The 20,146-nt window shown below is 37.5% G+C and overlaps 1 protein-coding gene across 1 annotated transcript in view; it reads right to left on the minus strand.

Moving 5' to 3' along the window:
* Positions 1 to 20,146, minus strand: part of ARHGAP15 (Rho GTPase activating protein 15) — a 488,720-nt gene that overhangs the window by 162,883 nt on the left and 305,691 nt on the right. Inside the window, exon 11 of the mRNA XM_032209003.1 lies at positions 7,454 to 7,531. Within this exon, the coding sequence (XP_032064894.1) occupies positions 7,454 to 7,531 (78 nt within the window). The remainder of the gene's footprint in view (positions 1 to 7,453; positions 7,532 to 20,146) is intronic.

Consider the following 20,146-nt stretch of genomic DNA (forward strand, 5'->3'; position numbering starts at 1 on the left):
ACACTGGTGATCTGGAAGCCGCTCTTCTTCTTCAACTGGGCACCCACCGGACCCCCGAAGCATCCTCCTCCCTGTGAGAGAAGCACCAGGCTCTGCAGCAGAGGCACCCCGGGAGGGCAGGAGGAGACTGAGATGGAGGCGGCAGCAGAGGCCGGGGGAGGCAGTGGCGGCTGGGCCAGCAGGCCGGGCAGAAGTCCTCCAAGCCAGCACTGCTGCTGCTGCTGCCGGCCCGCCAAGACAGCATCGTGGGCTGCACCATCTTCTTCCTCTCCAGTGTCTCCGCTGCTGAGTCAGGCTGCTGCTGCTGCTGCTGCATTGGGGATGGCAGGAGGAAGGTCCGACGGCGCCACCAATGACGCCGCCGCCTCCCTTAGGCGCCAGCCTGGCCGGACTGAGGAGGAGAGGAGAAGGAGGTGGCTGACACCCCCTGACCTGGCTTCCCTCAGTGGCAGCAGTGAGAGGAGGCGGCCAGCATTCCCTGAGGAGCAGGAGGAGGAAGAGGAGGAAGGAGATGCCCCTGGCGACGCAGATGCGAGGCAGCCCCCACCGGCCGTGATCCCAAACAGAGATGCTGCCGCCGCTGCAGCCGCCACCTCATGGGGCACCCAGCAGTTGCCTCAGCCCTGCTGTGCCTCAGGCTGACACCGACACCGCCGCCCCGTTGGAGATGCCTTGGCGAGGCCGTAGCTGGCTCGCTGTGAGGGGGTATGTGGAGAGCGCGCATGGCCAGCCGGACTGAGGAGACGCTCCACCTCCGCCTCCTCTGGAGCTCCACTGGGCTGGGTGGGGGGAGGCTGGCTTAAGGGCAGGGGGAGGCAGCCGAGTGATGGCACAGGTGCCCCCCCACTGCAAACAGCAAAGGCCCGATGGGAGGGGAGGGGTGAGAGGGGAGAGGGAGGCCAAAGGGCTTTGGCTCCCCTTGGCAGAAATGGCTGAAGCTCGTCAGAGGAGGGGCGGAAAGGGGAAAGGGTGCGGCCGCAGCCCAGCCACATATATAAAGGGACCGTTGGGACCAAGCTGGAGAGGGACCGAACTGTTCCGAATATACTATACTCACAAAATGAACACTATGGTAAATTCCAATGCAATGTCATATGAAATAATTAAATCAAAATGAAAATAAATCGAAATCTATGAAAATTCAATATAACAATGCTATCGGAAACATTGAAATGGAGTCATGAAATATTTAGTATAGCGTGTGTTGCCTTTACGTCAACAGATGGATCTGGTTTTCAAAAAAGCATGTTTTTACCTGTCACAGGTGTGACATCTATATAATATAGGTATATAAAAACACGTGCATTATCGAATGCAACATTGTGTCAAAATTTCAAAGCAATCGGTGAAGAACTTCCGGAGATTTAAGATTTTGAACAAATGTCCATTTACATTTGTATTTATATAGAAGATGGCCACCATCTCAATATGTGACTTGGGGTGACTATCAATTAAAGACTGTGTAAAAGCAGTAAGCAAAACTATAAATAATATACATAGAAGCTGAGAAACTAATGACCCTAATAAACTCCTAGTTAGCATATCAAAGAAATGGACTCACCTACACCATCAGGGCCTCAGACTTATTGTCTCTTTTAGCCACTGTGTCCATGTAGCACAGACTGGCTTGAAGTTTAGTTCCCTATTGAGAATAAATCCAATTCTAAGAAGAACAGGAACCTACCTCACCCCATTCCTAAGAGGTCTTTAAGGGGCGTGCATAAGCGCACCAGCGTACCTATCCTAATATTCCCTTGTATTCATTTCATGTATATATAATAATGTTTATACATATCTGTTATCTAACTAATCTTGAGGAAATAAAATAAATAAATATTCTTACTACTTGGTTGCAAAAAAAAATGGACAGCTATCTAGAAAATATTTTAGATGAAAATGGCAAATTTCATGACCATTTTAGGAAGATCTGGCACTAGCACAATCTGAGAATTCAGTGGGGTAGTTAATGCTGATTTGGTGGCTATAAAAGTTAGCCTATTACAGCTCCTTGTGGTTCACTTACTTATTTACCTACTTACTTGTTTATTTCTTTACTTATTTATTTATATTTGTATCCTGCCTTAATTATTTTTACAAAAATTTCAAGGTAGCAAACATATCTAGCGCACCTTCCTCCTCCTGTTTTCCCCACAACAACAACCTTGTGAGGTGGGTTGGTCTGAGAGAGAATGACTGGCCCAAATTATATCCTTAGATTGGCAGGCAAGTCAAGGAGACCTTACACTGAAATCAGAGGGGGTGAACAACACTGCACCTGTGCAGTTAGGCAAATAGTAACACTTTCTGCGTCAATGGCAAAACTGGTCATATCTTTGTTGCAACACAACTAATCTATGAGAATACACTCTATACAAATTCCTGAGGATTTGGGACAGCATGTAGCTAACCAGAATATTACATTGAGACCTAATCACATTTCTCTTAATACCTAGTTTATTGTCATTTTCCAGAATTATAGTAAAATATTCATTTCACATTTTAATGTCCTAAGTTATTTAAGCCTTGATTGTCTGGCTGTTATTATGGGCCTGCTCAGATAAGAAGACCTACAAGAGTGAGACCGATTTAAACAAATGCCCACTTCCTATTTATATGGGAGAATATTCACTCCTAAATCATTTCCAAGCCCCTCCCCTGCATTTTAATCCTGCATTTTAATTATTTTACTCTTGTTTTTAACTTTTTTAATTATATATTTATGTGTCGTCCCTCCCCGGCCTATGAATAAACCAGAACACAGGCTTGGCTGTTTGCCACTGTTCAATTACTGAGATAACGAATCCTTTGGCTGAGGGCCCAGGCAACTCACGTTCAATAGAGTAACTCTGCAGCAACTCAGATAGTTCAAATGAACAGACACAGCTAGAATACACAGTTAGATTTTCTTAACGACTAATTCGAACGGTTGTTTCCTGCAAATGTCCCCTCCCAACGCCTCACCTATAATCACTCTTGGGAGGGGCCAATCAACAACCACCTGTTCTTAATCATATTCTGTGAGTCTGCCTACAGAGTTGCTGCTTCCGTTTCTCAGCCGTTCTCAATCTAACATCAGGGACAAACTGCCTTTGATCCTCCCCACTACTCCATGATCAGGCACCTCCTGGTGGCCAACTAGCTTCTCTGAGTCTGAAGCCTGCCCAGGGTCCTCCACATCATCCAGGGCAGACTCATATGGTTCCTCACTATCCGAGTCCATCAGCAGCTCAACCAGATCCTGCTGTGCCACAACATTTATGTATAGCTTTTATATTTTTATATCTATGTGTACACCCCCAGAGTCACTCTATGAGGGACGCAGGCAGTCTCTAAATATGATAAATGAAGAACCAAAACTGATTTGTTTTGGAGTTCTGATTAGCCTGAAATTTATGCCCTCAACAAAGAATGCCAAGTGATATCTTTTTAATTTAGCATTGTAAAAGTTTTAAACCATGTTTTAACATTATAAAATAGTTATTTTAAGTTTTTAGTTTGTAATTATTGAATTATATTTTAATTGCATTTTAATTAAATTGTTTTGTGTTTTATTCTTTTTTATTGGCTCCTTGAAGGCAGTTTTGGGGTAGGAGGGTTGGGTATTAAAAAATCTAATAACTAGCTTACCAAATAAATGGTAGCAATCAGTATATTCCCAATCCAATACAAGCTGTAGAATACATTTGTTGTCCTCAATTTTTAAAAACAAGCTCATTCACTTGGTGAAATTGCACCTCTTAGCCTTCCTTCCCAATTGTTCTTGATTTTTCAATATAATATTCAACAGCATAGGCATGAGCTGATATGAATCCTATTTTTCCCCAATGGTCAATCACACAGTTTGTATATAGGCTAAATATCATTGCTGATGAAACAGCATAAATGAATAATTATTTCAATTCCAGTTCCTCTAATTTTTCCCATTTCACTTTTCTTCTCATCTGCTACCATTGTTTGAATATTTTCCAAAATATTTCTATTTTTCAATAGTCTATGCATGTTATGCTTGCTTTCCTCAGTGTCTGTGTGTGTGTGTGTGTGTGTGCGCGCGCATACACACATACATACACACACATACTGGCATCTCAACTCATATGGATATTCATATTCAAAGTCACTTTTACTGACATTTTGCTTTAAAACATTTATTACACTTAAAATATTGTCACTAAGATTCTTTTTAGGCGTCGTATATATCTGGATCACTTTAGATGCCATGAATAAATAACTGCACACAGTATTAAAATGTATTAAAATATATTGTAATATTGATATCTTGTAATCAAGATATTTTTATTTTGATTTATTTTGATATTTTTATTAGCATCAGTGACTTTCTATATATACATAAAACTAATGTATTGACTCTCTTATAGCCACTGTATAGCCACAAATATGAAACAGTCATAGCAATAATCATAAGAAAAGATCAAATAAATAGAAATGATTTCATTGACTTTTCCATATATACTTGAAACATATTTTAAAGAATGTGTATTATATGTATATGTATAGGTATAGGTGTAGGAATAGGTATAGGTATGTGTTCTGACCCCCTCCTCCGTCCAGTAACGAATGCCGAGACAATCTTAACTGGAATGTACTTTAATAGTAAGACACCAAAACCTCGGTGGCTGAAAGCCAAGCAGAACAAACAGATAAGGACCTTGGCAGCAACTCAGACAAACCTTGGCAGCAATTCAGACAAACCCTGGCAGCAATCCAGTCTGCCAAGCTAGGTACAAAAGTTCTCCAACTTTAAATCACTGCGTTGACTTCTGCAAAGGGGCGTGTGCACAAGTAGCCTTTTTATAGTCTGGAGAGGAGCCTAATGACCATCAGCTGAGTGCAATTACCTCCTGTAATTGCGTAATTGTTCCTGACGCCTACTAGCTCTTCGATGGCGTGCATCCAGGAACAACTCACTACTGGCAACCGGCTCACTCTCCCTTGTCTCCTCCCCACTGGTCCAAGGCTCACATACCTCCTGGTGGCCAATCAGCCTCTCTGCACCCTGCTTGGAGTCGGAACCCTGTCCAGGGTCCTCCACATCCTCCAGAGCTGACTCATAGGGCCCCTCACTGTCGGAGTCTGGTGGCAGCTCCAACAGCTCCTGCTGGGCCACAACAGGTATGTATAGGTATGTATAGGTATGTACATTGTAGGAAGGAATAATAAATATATAGTTTCTTACAGGAGCTCCTCCATAACAGACAATGAAGAGAACAATAAACAAAACAATTTTGCCATTCCATACGTTGCAGAAATATTAGAAAAGATCAGGAGGATCTTCAGCCAACACAACATACATGCACACTTCAAACCCAAGAATAAACTAAGGCAGAAGCTTGTCCACCCCAAGGATAAAACACACAGGCACAAACTGAGCAACATGGTATGTACAATGCATTGAGTCATGTACAGATCTGTACATTGGGAAAACAAAACAACCATTTCATAAATGCATGGCACAACATAGGAAAACAAACCCATCAGGACTAGATTCAGCAGTCCATATTCTTTTAAAAGACAAAGACCATTCTTTTGAAGTCAGCAAAGTCCACATTTTGGACAGAGAGGACCACTGATTTAAAAGAGGGGTCAAAGAGGCCATCTATATCAAATTTGAATAGCACTCTCTCAACAGAGGGGGAGAGATATGACATTATCTATCTTCAGTCTACAACACAGTCCTTTCAACACTTTCACGAAGGTTCCACACCCATTTGCACTACTCAGGTGACCATGGTGATACAGATAAACCTCCAGGTGACCTTACCAACTTGCTAAAAGAATGCAAATGACCAGCTGTCTGCAAGGAGTATAGATACTTCAATTTCCCACCATCTAGTCAGAGCTGAAGAAGCTTCAAAGAAAAATCAGAGAGTCCAGTTGCTTCTTGAAAAAGCACCTATGGGACAACCATGACCTGGATGACTGAGAATCTCCATAGACAAGATACAACTGATTTTTGTCTTAGGCATCTTGGAATATTCTGGTCCTTGTCTCCACTGAATGAATTAGAATGACAAGTATTATTTTATTCTGAATATAAAGCAATGAAAGAAATACTTATTTCGGGAAATATGTTTTATGTCAACCTACACTGGTTCAGTGCTCTCAATAACTACAATGATTAGGTATGATGGGAAGTCTAATCTCAGATACCCGAAGTGTAGCATATTGGAGAAATTTATTTATTTAAGGTAAACGATCTAAATGAAATGAAATGACATAGCAGAGATTCTGTGAGACTGTAATAAATATAATTTTATACTTGTATACATGTTGCTCCTTCTCCTACTATTTAATTGGTCTTTTGCCTTTAAGTTGAACTATACCTAAGGATTTAATAAAAAAAATACTTAGAATTATTTAAACCTTCCATCTCTTAATTGTATTCTAATGCTTCCATTTTATCCCATACAAATGGTAACACCAGTGGCATTAGTATATTCCAATGCTAAAGTCCTTTGCCTTTTAATTAGGAAGGTTACCCAATAACATTTACCAGTCACTCTCTTTAAACATCTGGACTTCAATAAAAATTCTTTCATTAAATCAGTGTGCTACTGTATTTTTTGTCAAAGATGCTTTTCTTTCAGGTCTAATGATCATTTCATATCTAGCAGAACCTTTTACATAATGGCTAGTTGGGATCTGTGTGAGTCTACAAGACTATTAATTAAATCCTTAAAAATCTGTTTTCTTATGATCTACAATTGGTTTGTACATACGTGGAAGATCAAGTACATCTGTTTTTTTAGTATTGCTGAGCTTGTACATATGTGTAAAAATATCAGATTTATTTTTAGTGAAGTCACAAAAAGCTTAAATTTATCTTGACTATTTTTTTTTGTAATTTTTTCCTATCACACCATTTCTAAGTACCCTTGTTCATCTCCCAATTCTGACAATCCTTTCATGTCCAGACCTCTTTACACTTTGCAGTTGAGTCTGCAATATAGCAATAGCACTCAGACTTATATACCACTTCACAATGCTTTATAGCCCTCTCTAAGAGGTTTACAGAGTCAGCCTATTGCCTCCAACGATCTGGGTCCTCATTTTACAGACCTCGGAAGGATGGAAGGCTGAATCAACCTTGAATCAGTGAGGATTGAACTCCTGGCAATGGGTAATAACTCCTGCAATACTACATTCTAACCACTGCACCATTATGGCTCTTTATCTTTATCAGTATTTTATCTCCGAAAAGTCCAGATTTCTGTTTGCCTTTTTTTAATTTTTCTATAAAATTTGATTATTGCATCTCTCTTCCAAACTATTCTTAGATATGGACTGTATCTGTTCACTTCTTCTCCTCTCTTTTTTAAAAATGCCACTCATCATTCTGTACCATTAACGCACCAGAGCTTCTAAAATCCATTGTATTGTCATTTCAGACTGATAAGTACTAAACAAAACATCGTGGGGTAAAGGAATCACTTACCTTGATTGACAACAAATCGTAACTTCTGTATCGTTGCCAGATTGCCGCTGACTCTGTATATTCCATCAACATCCAGACCTGGAAAATGAAGACATACTTTATATTGGTTCGGTGAGTATTATGCTGTCTGTCAAGAAACTATAACTGCTGTGACAAATAAAGAGAAATATATACTTCTGTGAACTCCTTGATAATAATTCACCCAATATTCTGTAATGCTTTTCTCCTTCTGGCCTTTTGGATGTCCTGGATTATGTGTTACAGTTCCAATTACACTTTAACACTAGCTGTTCTCCCTAGGACTGATGGAAACTAGATTCAACAACACCTGAAGGACTATATAGTGACTGTATTTTCTTGAAGCAAAGAAAAAAGAAACATCAAATGTCAAACAATTACACATGGAATTTGGCCTCTTCATATAAACTCAGTACCTTTGGATCACTGTGTACTATATGATATGATACCATTATCAATATATTCTAATTTGGATAGCCCTCTGTGGACACTAACCAGAAATATAAAATCTGATCTTTCACTTGCATTAACAGAACATAAATAGCACATTGATACTTTTTTCAGCCTTTTCCTATTACAAATCCTTATTCACAATGTAACTATCATTAATGGATATTCATGGTCATATTAACAATGATTAATTTTAACGTAATTTCTTCTGAACCAATTTATTATTTAAATAGATAAAAAATAAATTTAGATTTAGGCAGTTATCATCTGCTTTTCTAATCTAGTTTTTAAAAGAACCTTATAAATCATTGTTTAGGTCATTGGATGTAGTTAAGATACAAAAAAAAATGGTTTGGAGAGAAATATCAGTGAATGTCATCATCAAATATGTAATGATTAAAATCCTGTTTCTGCCTCAGTTGAGTGAATCAGAGTTTGATAATCTTTCTTGAACTATTCTAAATATAGGTGAAGGTATCTGACAGATTTCAAATATATTTGTCCAGCCAGGTTATATTAACATTTTTGTATAAACCTTTTGCAATGTTACTAAGTATGACTTTAGCAATATACACAGGTAGTCCTTGGATTACAACAGTTCATTTAGTGACTGCTCAAAGTTACAACATCACTAAAAAAGTGACATGACCATTTTTCACACTACAACCATTGCAGTATCCCCATGGTCATGTGACCAAAATTTAGAGAGTTGGTAACTGACTCACATTTATGATGGTTGCAGTGTCCTGGGGTCATGTGATCCCCTATTGTGCCCTGACAAGTAAACTCAATGGGGAAACCAGATTTGGTTAACAAAAATGTAACAACTGCCATGATTCAGTTAAAAACTGTGGCAAGACAGGTCATAAAGGGGAGCATAATTCACTTAACAATTTTGATCATACATTAAGACTACCTGTAGAAGATATTATATTTTTAAGAATGTTCTTTAAATATTTTGTAAAATAGTTCCAGTTAGGAAATCTTTGGGATATTATTCAATATGGCAGCTTGAAGATAAAAGTTGAAACAATGCATCTGCTAGAATGAATATACACCATGTATTTTCTGGTTTAAATATGTCAACAGTGAAAACCAAACTATCCAATATAAATCAGTGAATTTGGATATCCTTTTTATGGCTGCATAATCCTGGCTGGATTAGAAATTACTTATTTTGGAAAACGTTTTGGGCCTATTGTTTGCATATGTTTGAAGGAGAAAGGGGGAGAGTACATATTTTAAAAAATGGCTGATCTTAGACATTAAACTTCTGAACAATTTTCAGAGAAAATACTTCAACTTCAAAGCAGACTTTTATCTAGAATGAAAACTATCCAACGGTCGGGGTTTCTTCATGATAGAGCTTAAAATAGTTAAGGGAATAAAAGATAAAACAAGCGTAGATTCAACATTTGTAAATTTACAGATGGCATTAATGTTGGTGGTAAACACTATTCTATCATGACACCCACTCACTACCATAAAATCCAATTTCTAGTTTAATATATGCTGACTATTTGATGTTTCAAAAAGGTGTTTATCACTAAGACATATTTCTAGCCTTTCCTTAGAGCACATCGCTGTTTACCCTCCTTTTTTATTTGAAGGAGCTTTAGATAATATGAACAACCCCCATTCCCAACCCAGGGACCATAATCCAAATTGTATTCAAGATTTCAGTCAAGGAAAAATGCAGCTGTTGCAACTTATTCCCACCATAAATCTTAGAAGCTTTCCACTTTATATCTAGGATAACGATTAAATATTATTTTTCTTTCCAATGCCATATATATATATATATATATATATATATATATATATATATATATATATATATATATATATATACACTCTTATTTTATATAATTTATGATTTGCAAACCATGACATTCATTTTCAATTTATTTCTATGTTTAGTTAATTCTTCCACTTAAACATATCTTCTAGGACACTTGTATAAGCTTTTACATTTTAGCTCATCACATTTAATACACAGTGTATATTATTAAGCAGCTGTCTATCCTTCCAACTTTAAAAGTACACAGGTGGGTAGAAGTTGAATTGTGATCCCTGAACCTTCTTCAGCATTAAGATTCAGAGGAAAATAATTATTTGGTAGCTACATGGCAACATTTTCAAAATAAATCTGACCATACAAAGTTGACCTAACCTATGAAACAGGAGCAAAAATAATGCAGTATCTTTCTATGCAACTGATCTGCCTATGCTGCATCTTCTGGTCTCCTAAAACTTCATTAAGCATTTTCAACCAACAACAATTTTTCTCTTCCACACCAGAAAGTACACTTTTCGTCAATCTTCATTACGGGTAATTTTTCTTTCTTCAGTCTCCTTCCCATTGCATAATGATATGATGTTTTATTCACTGTATATGAGCCAAGAAAAAGGGCAATCATAGAAATGGTGGAATTCATCAAGCACCAACTACGCATTTACCTGTGCACTTATAGTAAGATTTGCAAATCATCTTTGCTGGGGCCTTAAATTTGCTTTTCTACATTGTCCTGCTTTTGTCAAGAGCGAAGTTTTCATTTCAATAAAAAGCACTGTTGATAACAGCAATGTCAGAAGGTGTCCATGAAGAGCTGGTTATGCCAACTGACATGGCATATGCTCTGTATGTGTCTTGTGTCATTAGTAGTCCCCCCCACAATAATTTAGAAGTGGTTCTAGTAAATATATCTCATTATTTAAAAAGAAAAAGAAAAGAAAGGGGGGGGGGAAAGGACAGAAAACACTTGAGGGTGGTTTTCAAGGTTTTTTTTTCCTTTTCTTTTTTTCAGCTAAACAAAATGACTTCATTGTTTCCAAACTCCATTTTCTTTTAAACATTAGCTGGGATGACTGAGGCCGAGGAATGTGGGAAAATGGATTCCCAAGCCATGTCTATCCCTTCTAATTCTGAGCTGCAGTTTTTGGCTTGGCTTGAATCACATCCTCACATTTCAGTATGGATCTCAGTGTAAAATGATATTTTCTAAACATTTTTTTCACTCATCATGGGATAAGAAACAAAGGAATTCTACCCTTTCAACAAAATTCTTCTTCTTCACGCCCTCCTCATCTCCTTGTCTTTTTTAAAAAAAACAAAGGAATAAGAAAATTTTGTTTTGAAATGAATTGTGGAGAGGGAAAATGCTTTCAAACGAGCTGTTCTTGTTTTTTTTTTTTTTTTTAAGGGTCCGCTGTTTGTAAATCTTGTCATCTATGTATCAGAAATTCCAGCTATTTTTCATCTGTTTGGCTTGAAACTGCTAGGAGGCAGGGCATAAAAATTAGATGATTCTAATCAGCATGCTGCTGAAGACAATTTTTGCTACGGGAGAGAAAAATCATATGCTTAAAACAGATGCTTAAAACCAAACTTTTTTGGTTCACAGAAACCCTTAGTGCCTCTGAATTTTTTTCACAGTATTTCTAGACCAAAAGATCTTTGAAAGCCCATCTTAGCACAGATGTGACATTGCAAATGGATGTCACAAAACCCAGCATTGCAAATGGACATTACAAAAATTTAAAATATCCTGTGGTGCTCTTGTGAATTTCTTCTGTTGCCCCAGAATGCTGCAGCATACACTTTGGCAACTACACATGTAAAACTTTTTCCATCACAAACAATGAGCAATATTATTTAAACATCACTCTTAACTGTTTACTTCTGAAATAAAGAAGCTTTCTGACAACACTATACTTAACCTAAAAAAAAACCCAGAGATGTCAAATGTTCCATTTAATAGGGGTTGACATTTTATCACTTTTTAAATTAATTTTGTATGCAGCTACTCTCATTGTCCAAATTAGTTTGTAGAGCATAGTAATATAAGTAATAATAATAAAAAATATTGCTTTCATGCTAAAATTGTTTCCATGAGATGATGACAAATCTGCTTTAGGACTAATATATAGCCTCCAATAATACCCTTATATACTTGAATAAATAAATAAAAAACCCTAATACTATTATTACATATTAGTTTGGGATGTAGTAAAATTAGCTGCAAATTTTGCAACTTTATATTGATTGATCAAATGAGTCATATTGCTCAAACAACAGTGTAATATTAATTTCTTTGCAAATAATTAAAAAGGCACATATTTCGGGGGGGGGGGGGACAATAGCAAGTGCAGCTACTGTCAAAGCAGCCAATCAGAACAACTCTTCCATTCCTTCACCCAAGAAAACTGGAATGTATTTTAAATTCTTTTGACACCATTATTATTCCATCAACTCACTAGGTCACTGACTGTCCTTTCTGTCATTCCTGGTGAAGGTTCATACTGAGCTAGAAATAGGACTACACAGAGAAAGCTACCTGCCTTGCAAACCAAGGGGTCTAATGTGGTCCATACAAAGCTGTCAAAGATCCTTTCCCCTTTCCACACCTCAGTGACATTGAACATTTTCCAAGTTGGTTACACGGTAGGCAGCTATATAAATATTAGAGAGAGACAGAGAGAAAAATACACACACACACACACACACACACAGGGAGGGAGGGAGAGGGAGACAGACAGACAGATAGACAGACAGACAGAGACAGATAGACAGACAGAAAAAATAGGAATGTTACTGTCTACTGTTACTGTCCTTGTTCAAGGCACAGGTGCTTTATCTAGTCATAAGCTGTAGAGATGTTATTTGTTTATTGATAGGGCTGGTGCAGTAGAGATGAAACCAAGAGAAAAGAAGAGAAGAGAAGGAAAGGGTAAGGAAGGGAAAAGGAAATGGAAAGGGAAAAGGAACGGGAAGGAAAGGAAAGGAAAGGAAAAAGGAAAGGAAAGGAAAGGAAAGGTAAGGAAAGGAAAGGAAAGGAAAGGAAAGGAAAAAAAATCAATTACGGTACACCAAGCCTGAAGGCAGCCTGTAAGAAATGCATACACTGGAGTTTCCACTCTTGGTGTTCTTGTGACCTGAAGCATAGGAAAATGCCCATGGTCAATATGTGACTTGTACCATGAGATTCCCTGTCTTCTTTTCTCCTCTGTATCTATATATGACTCTAGGAAACTTATGGTCATAGAAGACACAGCCAATAGAGCTTTCTTCTTTTCACATCACTTCATACCAATTGCACAGAGGAAGTGGAGTCTTCTGATGTAAGACAATATGCTCAGACCATGTATGGTTGATCCAAAAAACATCTACTTCATATGCCCAAGACATTTTTCCCTTTCCTGCTTGTTTTCATAAGCAAAATGATAATATTCCATACATACACAGCAGTAGTATAGCAAATATAGAAAGGCATTTTTCTTCAGGTAACCTGGTCACCACCATTGCTATTTAGGGCAATTAGAAAAAAAAATAACTTCTTGACTTGAAATGTTACCCATATTTTCTATCTCTTTGCAAGCCATTGTAGCCCAATAAAGGCAACAAGTGAATAAATTACCAAAAGGAAAGCAATCAGTGAACCAATTGTAGAAATAAGCTTTGACAGCGACAATTCCAGCGATAAAGAAAGATATCATTTTGAAGTTAAAGAGCACAATGTATAAAAATCTGGCGGAACATTTTCAAAATCCAGTCATGAATGACTGTAAAATATTGGTAGGAAAAATGGTTAACCATCACAACCTCAATAAGAGGCATTTCGAAAACAGCCACTAAACAGAGTGTATTACAGAACTCTAATGCAGAAGTTCCAAGCTGATAGATAAAAATAGTTAGATCACTAAGTAACCAAGAAGAGAAAGTATAAGAATAGTAAACTTCTGACCACACACAGATGGAAACTGGGCACATCCCAGACAGCAGTGAGATATAACCCTCAGCTGGGGATTTGCTATATGCCAACTGGGAGGAGTTAAATATATCAGTCAAAGAACAGAACACATTAAATCTGATTTTATTCTGTTGGGCATTTTCTTTCTCTGCAGCCACACACAGTTCAGCAGCAGGGTAGCACAATTTTTATTTATTGCCCTAGAAAAATCTCTCCTCTTATTTCTTCTGTTACAGATTAATGGCATGAAATAGTTAAGGAAGATTTTTTTAAAAAAATAATGCTAGATTATATATGTCATGAAGGAATATTCTTCGTGTATGCTTCTGTGTAATCCATTTACCTCCTTATAGATCCTTCAAGCCACCAGAGAGTCCCTTAAGTCCATATGATACCCTTGTGTATTGCATTTTGTATTTGGATCTGTGATTTAGCTGAGAGAGGTTTGAAAACAAATGTAGCTTGACAAGTCCCTACTGGCTACACAACTGGAAGAGAGTGTAAGCCAGCTGTAACATGTTCTTGTTCATCTGGCTAAAGAACTGCCACTTCCAGACAGTAGCATATAAAAAAAAGGCAACCATTTTTTCTAAAACTTCTGATTTTTATTCAACTTTGCCCTTTTGGAGATACGCTTAAAAAAAATAGAAGAGGAATAGAAGAAGATGAATGAAAATGAACCTCAACATCTTCCATCTTGGTTTTACGCAGAAGTAAGACCCAAATAGGGACACAGTGGCTCAGTGGTTAAGATACTGTACTTGTCAATCAGAAAGGTCGGCAGTTCAGTGGTTCGAATCCCTAGTGCTGCATAACAGAGTGACTTCCCATTACTTGACCCAGCTTCTGCCAAACCTAGCAGTTTGAAAGCATGTAAAAGTGCAAGTAGAAAAACAGGAACCACCTTTGGTGGGAAGGTAACAGCATTCTGTGCACCTTCGGCATTTAGTCATGTTGGCCACATGACCACAGAGACGTCTTCGGACAGTGCTGGCTCTTTGGCTTTGAAACAGAGATGAGCACCATCCCCTAGAGTCAGGAACGATTAGCACATATGTGCAGGGGAAATCTTTATCTTTACCTAAGACCCAAACATATTAAAGAACTATACTTAAGCACATTGAGGCTGGGAAATGCATTGGATAATCAGTCCATTTTTCTTGCTGACAGTGAGCAGAATCATACAACCATCACAATCAGCAAATTGGCTTGGTACATGTAGAAGAGGACTAGGCTGAGCCCTAGGGAGGTGTCAAGGGCATCATCAGCCCTAAGTCCCTTCATGTCCACCAGAAATCTAAGTCCAGCCTACCTTGAATTCCATTGACTTTTAATACAGCCAATTTGCTTTGACTGTTAGTTATTCAGATTCTTGTAGGGAGCATTCGCTTGCAATAAACCTGCAGTCATTTGAACCGCCTGATGCTTGCTCTTGACAGTGCAACTTATAATAAGGGATATTGTAGCCTCTCACAATAAATTGAATGGCCATCATCATGACTATTAACAATATAATTGTATATTGATGTGCATACTGGCTGAGAACAGGACAACTACAGTTTTCTGTTCTTGGTTGATGGCATCTTTGCATTGTCCCACCACTACATTAAAGAAGCCAGTATTCCCTAAATATGTATTTTCTAAATGCTGTTTCACTACTGATGCAAAAAGGTCCAATAATAAAAATAACTTTGTCCTGAAGGTATATCACAAGCTAATCTGCTTGTGTTCCATTCTCCTCTTGGCTGTTCTGAAGCCAATCTTTAAAAACGCCAGTTCCCAATGAAGCAGATTGGCAATGGGTGGACCATAGCCACCATTGACATGGTTGATCTATTCCCTTACTTCTTGCCCTTTCCATTGACTGGTCCTCTGTGCATTTATGTATTAGGGTTTTCCTTTTCCTTTTATGGATCACTTCTTCCTCACAAGTCCCCTTTATTTTCCTTTGCTTTCTCAGAAATGTGCTCACACAGATGCCTTCACATCACTTCTGGTGTTATCTCTTCTAACGCAAATCTCTCTGTGCCCTCATTTAATTTACCATCATTGCAGTGATCAAAACAAATGGAAGATTCCTTCATTCTACTGTGGGTGCTTGAAAATTTGAAGCAAAGAACAACTAAGGGATTCACCTGCAAAAAACCCAGGGTAAAATGAGGACCCGGATTGTTGTTGGGGGCAATATGCTGACTCTGTAAACTGCTTAGATAGGGCTGAAAGTCTAACTGCTATTGCTGTTGCCCTAAAGGACCAGAAACAGCTCCCTTTTGAATGTCTTTAAAATTTCTTCTTTTTCATTGGATGGTCTTAAACTAGAGTTTCTGAATTTTAGAAACTTTAAGAGCTGTAGACTTTAATTTCCAGCATTCTGGTCTAAATAAGCCCCTATTTGAAAAAAGAAAAGAAAAGGTCAGTGGCCAAAAAATTATCACTGTCCTTTTTAAAAACACTGGTTTGAAATACTTGGGCTATTATTATTTTTGACCTCATTTTTTAGTGTTTTATAGTTGATTTTCTGTTGCCAAAATGTTTTTAAAATGATTGTTTTAACTTCTGTTCCTTACTTTCCTAGGCTCTCTGAAGACACAAGGCAAAGCATTTAAACAAATACATGCATTGCAAAATGACAAGGGCAACTGTACAATGCAATTTTGGAGTGATCTGAATTCTGTTAGGACAAAAGGGTGTAAAGAAAGAATAATAGATAGGGAGATAATATTGCAAATATATTTCTAGATACAGATAACTGTGAAGTTACCCACTGGTGTATTAGAGATTTGACAATTTAGTTCTCAAGTGAAAAATAGATCATACCAATTATGAAATACAGACATATGCAACAAAAATTTGGAAGCACATGTCAGCTTTCACATCATGTTCCAAAGCATAAGAAATTCAATAACTAACATGAGAGAACCTTGAAATAATTTATGGTGGGAAAAATTTTGTTCTAGCAGCTTATCTGGGCAGCACCTATAGAAAATACATTTGTTACTATTACAAATTAGTTGAAAACAAGGGCATTTTTCACTGAAGTCAATGAGATCAGGACTGCTATGAAAAAAAACCTAACATTTACTAAGGCATATGGTTACAAATTTCTTATTATCTTAAATATATAAAAGTTGTGTGGTAACTCTGAAGCAGTGCAGAAACTTAGATCCTTACTTTCCAATATCACCAGAAAGTTCAGTGGCTGTTTTTTAAATGTTTTTTTTTTAAAAAACTGCTTCCTTGCTGATCAGATTAATTAAAATGTTATGCCATATGCTTCTTACCATACTATGCAAACAATGCTCAGCTTCTTGAAAGATCCCAACAGAGAGAGGAGCAAGCTCATTGCTAGTAATATCTCTAAAGGGGAACTAATAATAACCACGATTATATATTTAAAGAGAATATGTACATATATTCAATATTTTTGACATTTTTCACATCTGCTTAGTTATGAATCTATTTCATTCAGGAAACAATGAGAAAGAAAAGTTTTTTAAAGAACAGAAAGAAGAACTTTGTGATAGAAGTCTAACATTTAAAGACATTTTTTGAACAATAATGTATATCACTTGTATGTGAGACTACACAAGTTCATAGGCAGGCAGTAATTGCTCTGCTAGTGTTACTGCAAGTCTCTATGCATATTGTTGAGAGTGAAATCAAATATTTAAGTTTTAGCATTTTAAAACATCAGAGCAGAGCTCAAGATTATGTGTACATGCAGATTGGTGAAGGACAATATGAGCTGGGTGTCTATGGATGGTCACGATTTCACAGCTTATATGTGGAGGTATAGTTATTGTGGTGACGTATAGGGATGCAGTGGCTCAATGGCTAAGATGCTGAGCTTGTTGATCAGAAAGTGCCATGCCGTGCAACGGAGTGAGCTCTCATTACTTGTCCCAGCATCTGCCAACCTAGCAGTTAGAAAGGACATAAAAATGCAAATAGAAAAATAGGAACCACCTTTGGTGGGAAGATTACAGTGTTCTGTGTGCCTTTGGCATTAATCATGCTGGCCACATGACCATGGAGATGTCTTCGGACAGCACTGGCTTTTTGGCTTTGAAATGGAGATGAGCACCTAAGAGTCTGGAATGACTAGTACATATGTGTGAGGGGAACCTTTACATATAGTTACTACAGTGATGACATGTTACTATTGATATGTGAATTTGTATTATTCCATTCAAAACTAAACCCCACTCAATTAAATAAGATTCCTAAGCGAAAGAAAGACTGAAGCCTAAATAAGCTTAATTAAATCCCGTTGAAGTGGTTGGTCATGAATGACCATTAATATCAACTGAAGAAGTTGAACACATCTATTTTTCTTTCTAACACAGGCAGCTATAGAGCAGGGAGTTGAGTCTTGTGACAGATTAGTTTTTATTCCATAACCTAGCTGCAAATCCCACTAAAAGACTGTTAGCTATGGGAGGGGGGCTGTCTTGGGTACCCACAGATATTTCCCTCTAAGAGGAGGAGAGGAATTCATGGCCCAACTCAGTTACAATCTATTTTTATATCACAAATTCAGTTCTGTTTTGATCTACATGTGACACCTATTGCCAAAACAAAACAACTAGTTCTTAGAATCCCACATGATTGTTAGAGTTCCAGTCCCAGGGAACACCAAAAGTGCCTGCTGTGGAAGTAACCTGGATTAGGAGATCTATGCCAAATTTCATTTATTCCAGTTGAGTTTCAGAAAAAAATTGAACAATTGTGGGGGGGGGGGACAGATTAAGTTTATAACATTCTGCGTATAGTGGTTGTTCTACAGATAGGATTCCTGAGCAGTTTTTGTAAATAAAATCTGTAAACTAAAAACTGATACACGGTGTAAGTATCATCTGTTTTAGCCCATTACAGTAATTGAATCACTATGGTGAATCACTATGAATAATCAGAGATCATGGATTGAGTAAGTTTTCTTCTTCCGATAATGTTTTAAAGTTTTATTCTTTTACTGTGGAATATTTTTAAATGTCTATAAAAATACAGTAAGTTTTTATTTGTCCGTGACAGAAAAGATAAACCTCTTTTTTCCATCACCTATTAGTTAGCAATACACCAGTAGGTAAGGAGCTGCTGTCTAGAATTTAGGAGATTCTGCCTTCAATTCAGCCATGGATTTTATTGGGTTCTCCTGATCAGTCAGTATTTCTTGTTCTGACTTTTTATATGGTTGTTGTATGGATTAAAAAAAGGGGGTCAGAAGACCTGGAGTTAGGAAGGAAATGGAATATATGTTTCTTTGAGTTCCTCGAAAAAGAGATATAATACAATTAGCAAAAGTTAAACCACTAATTAATCAGGAAATATTTAATTCCTAGTTTATCAAGGATTTGTAGCATATTGTTGAGAGGGATCCTTGATGCCAGCTTGTTTGTTTTCTTGAAGACGTTTCATTCCACAACTAGGTAACATCATCAGTGCTAGAAAGGAGTGGGTTTGCTCTGTTTTTATATACTAATGGCTTGCCCTGTCAATAGTGTCCTTGTTGGTCCTTGATTAGGCTGTTGTTTATTGTTAGCTTATTGGTCTCAGTTGGTAATTCCTTGATTAGGGTATTACCTACTGCTTGAGTTTCTCCATTTCCATGAGTGCTAGAATAAGCTGTGAAATTCAGCTTAGGGTTTGAGAAAAAGTGGCCCCTTCCAAATTAAATAAATTAATAAAGTGGGGAAGATTCTGTCTTGTATGGTGAATGTACTGATTATTGGGATTTATTTCTGAATATTGCCTTTACTCAAAACCAAAAGTTTACCAAAAGACTGATTTTATAGCAAAAAAAGAGGGCAAGCATAAATGCCTCTCAGGCTGGTGTGCCAGGAAAACCACTGGAGTGCTCCCAGGTATGAATTTAGTCCTGTCACAGCAAATGTTTCTGTGGTAAACAGTCAGTAACCACTTATTTGTTCTGGCAACTCTTACCATTCAAATGCTTTCTTTTATTAGCATGGGATACATTTCTCTGGAATGAATTAGTCAATGAGGCAGGTATCAGGTAACTTTAAGAAAGATGGCAACTGGTTTAAAGGGGTACTGTACCATTATTTGTAATTCCATTTTTTTCTACTTTATAGGAAAAATGCAGTTTAGGTTCCATTCTTCATACTTTCCAGATCATACCTCCACAATACATTGTTTTCATTCTTCCTTTTCTGCTTCCCTTCTAATTTGTACATTTTCTAAAATGTACTCTTAATGTCTCTTAATGCCTTTTCCCTCCTTTTTCCTTAAAAAACAAAAAGACCCAGAGTGTGGCTTTTTTTACAGACACTGAGGCCCCAGAGAGAAAATACCCTTCTGAGCCAATTGTAACTTGGATTTTGTACAAAATTATGAACTAGCTTTTGCTCCGAAGAAGGTGGCTGTAGTTGGATAAAATGAGTCAGAAGGCAGAATTTGTAGAGCAATTATTGCCAAGACGTGTGCATTCATTTGCTGCTAATTTCTGCTCATAACT

Source organism: Thamnophis elegans, chromosome 1 (genome assembly GCF_009769535.1).
Source record: "Thamnophis elegans isolate rThaEle1 chromosome 1, rThaEle1.pri, whole genome shotgun sequence".
Classification (NCBI taxonomy): Eukaryota; Metazoa; Chordata; class Lepidosauria; order Squamata; family Colubridae; genus Thamnophis; species Thamnophis elegans.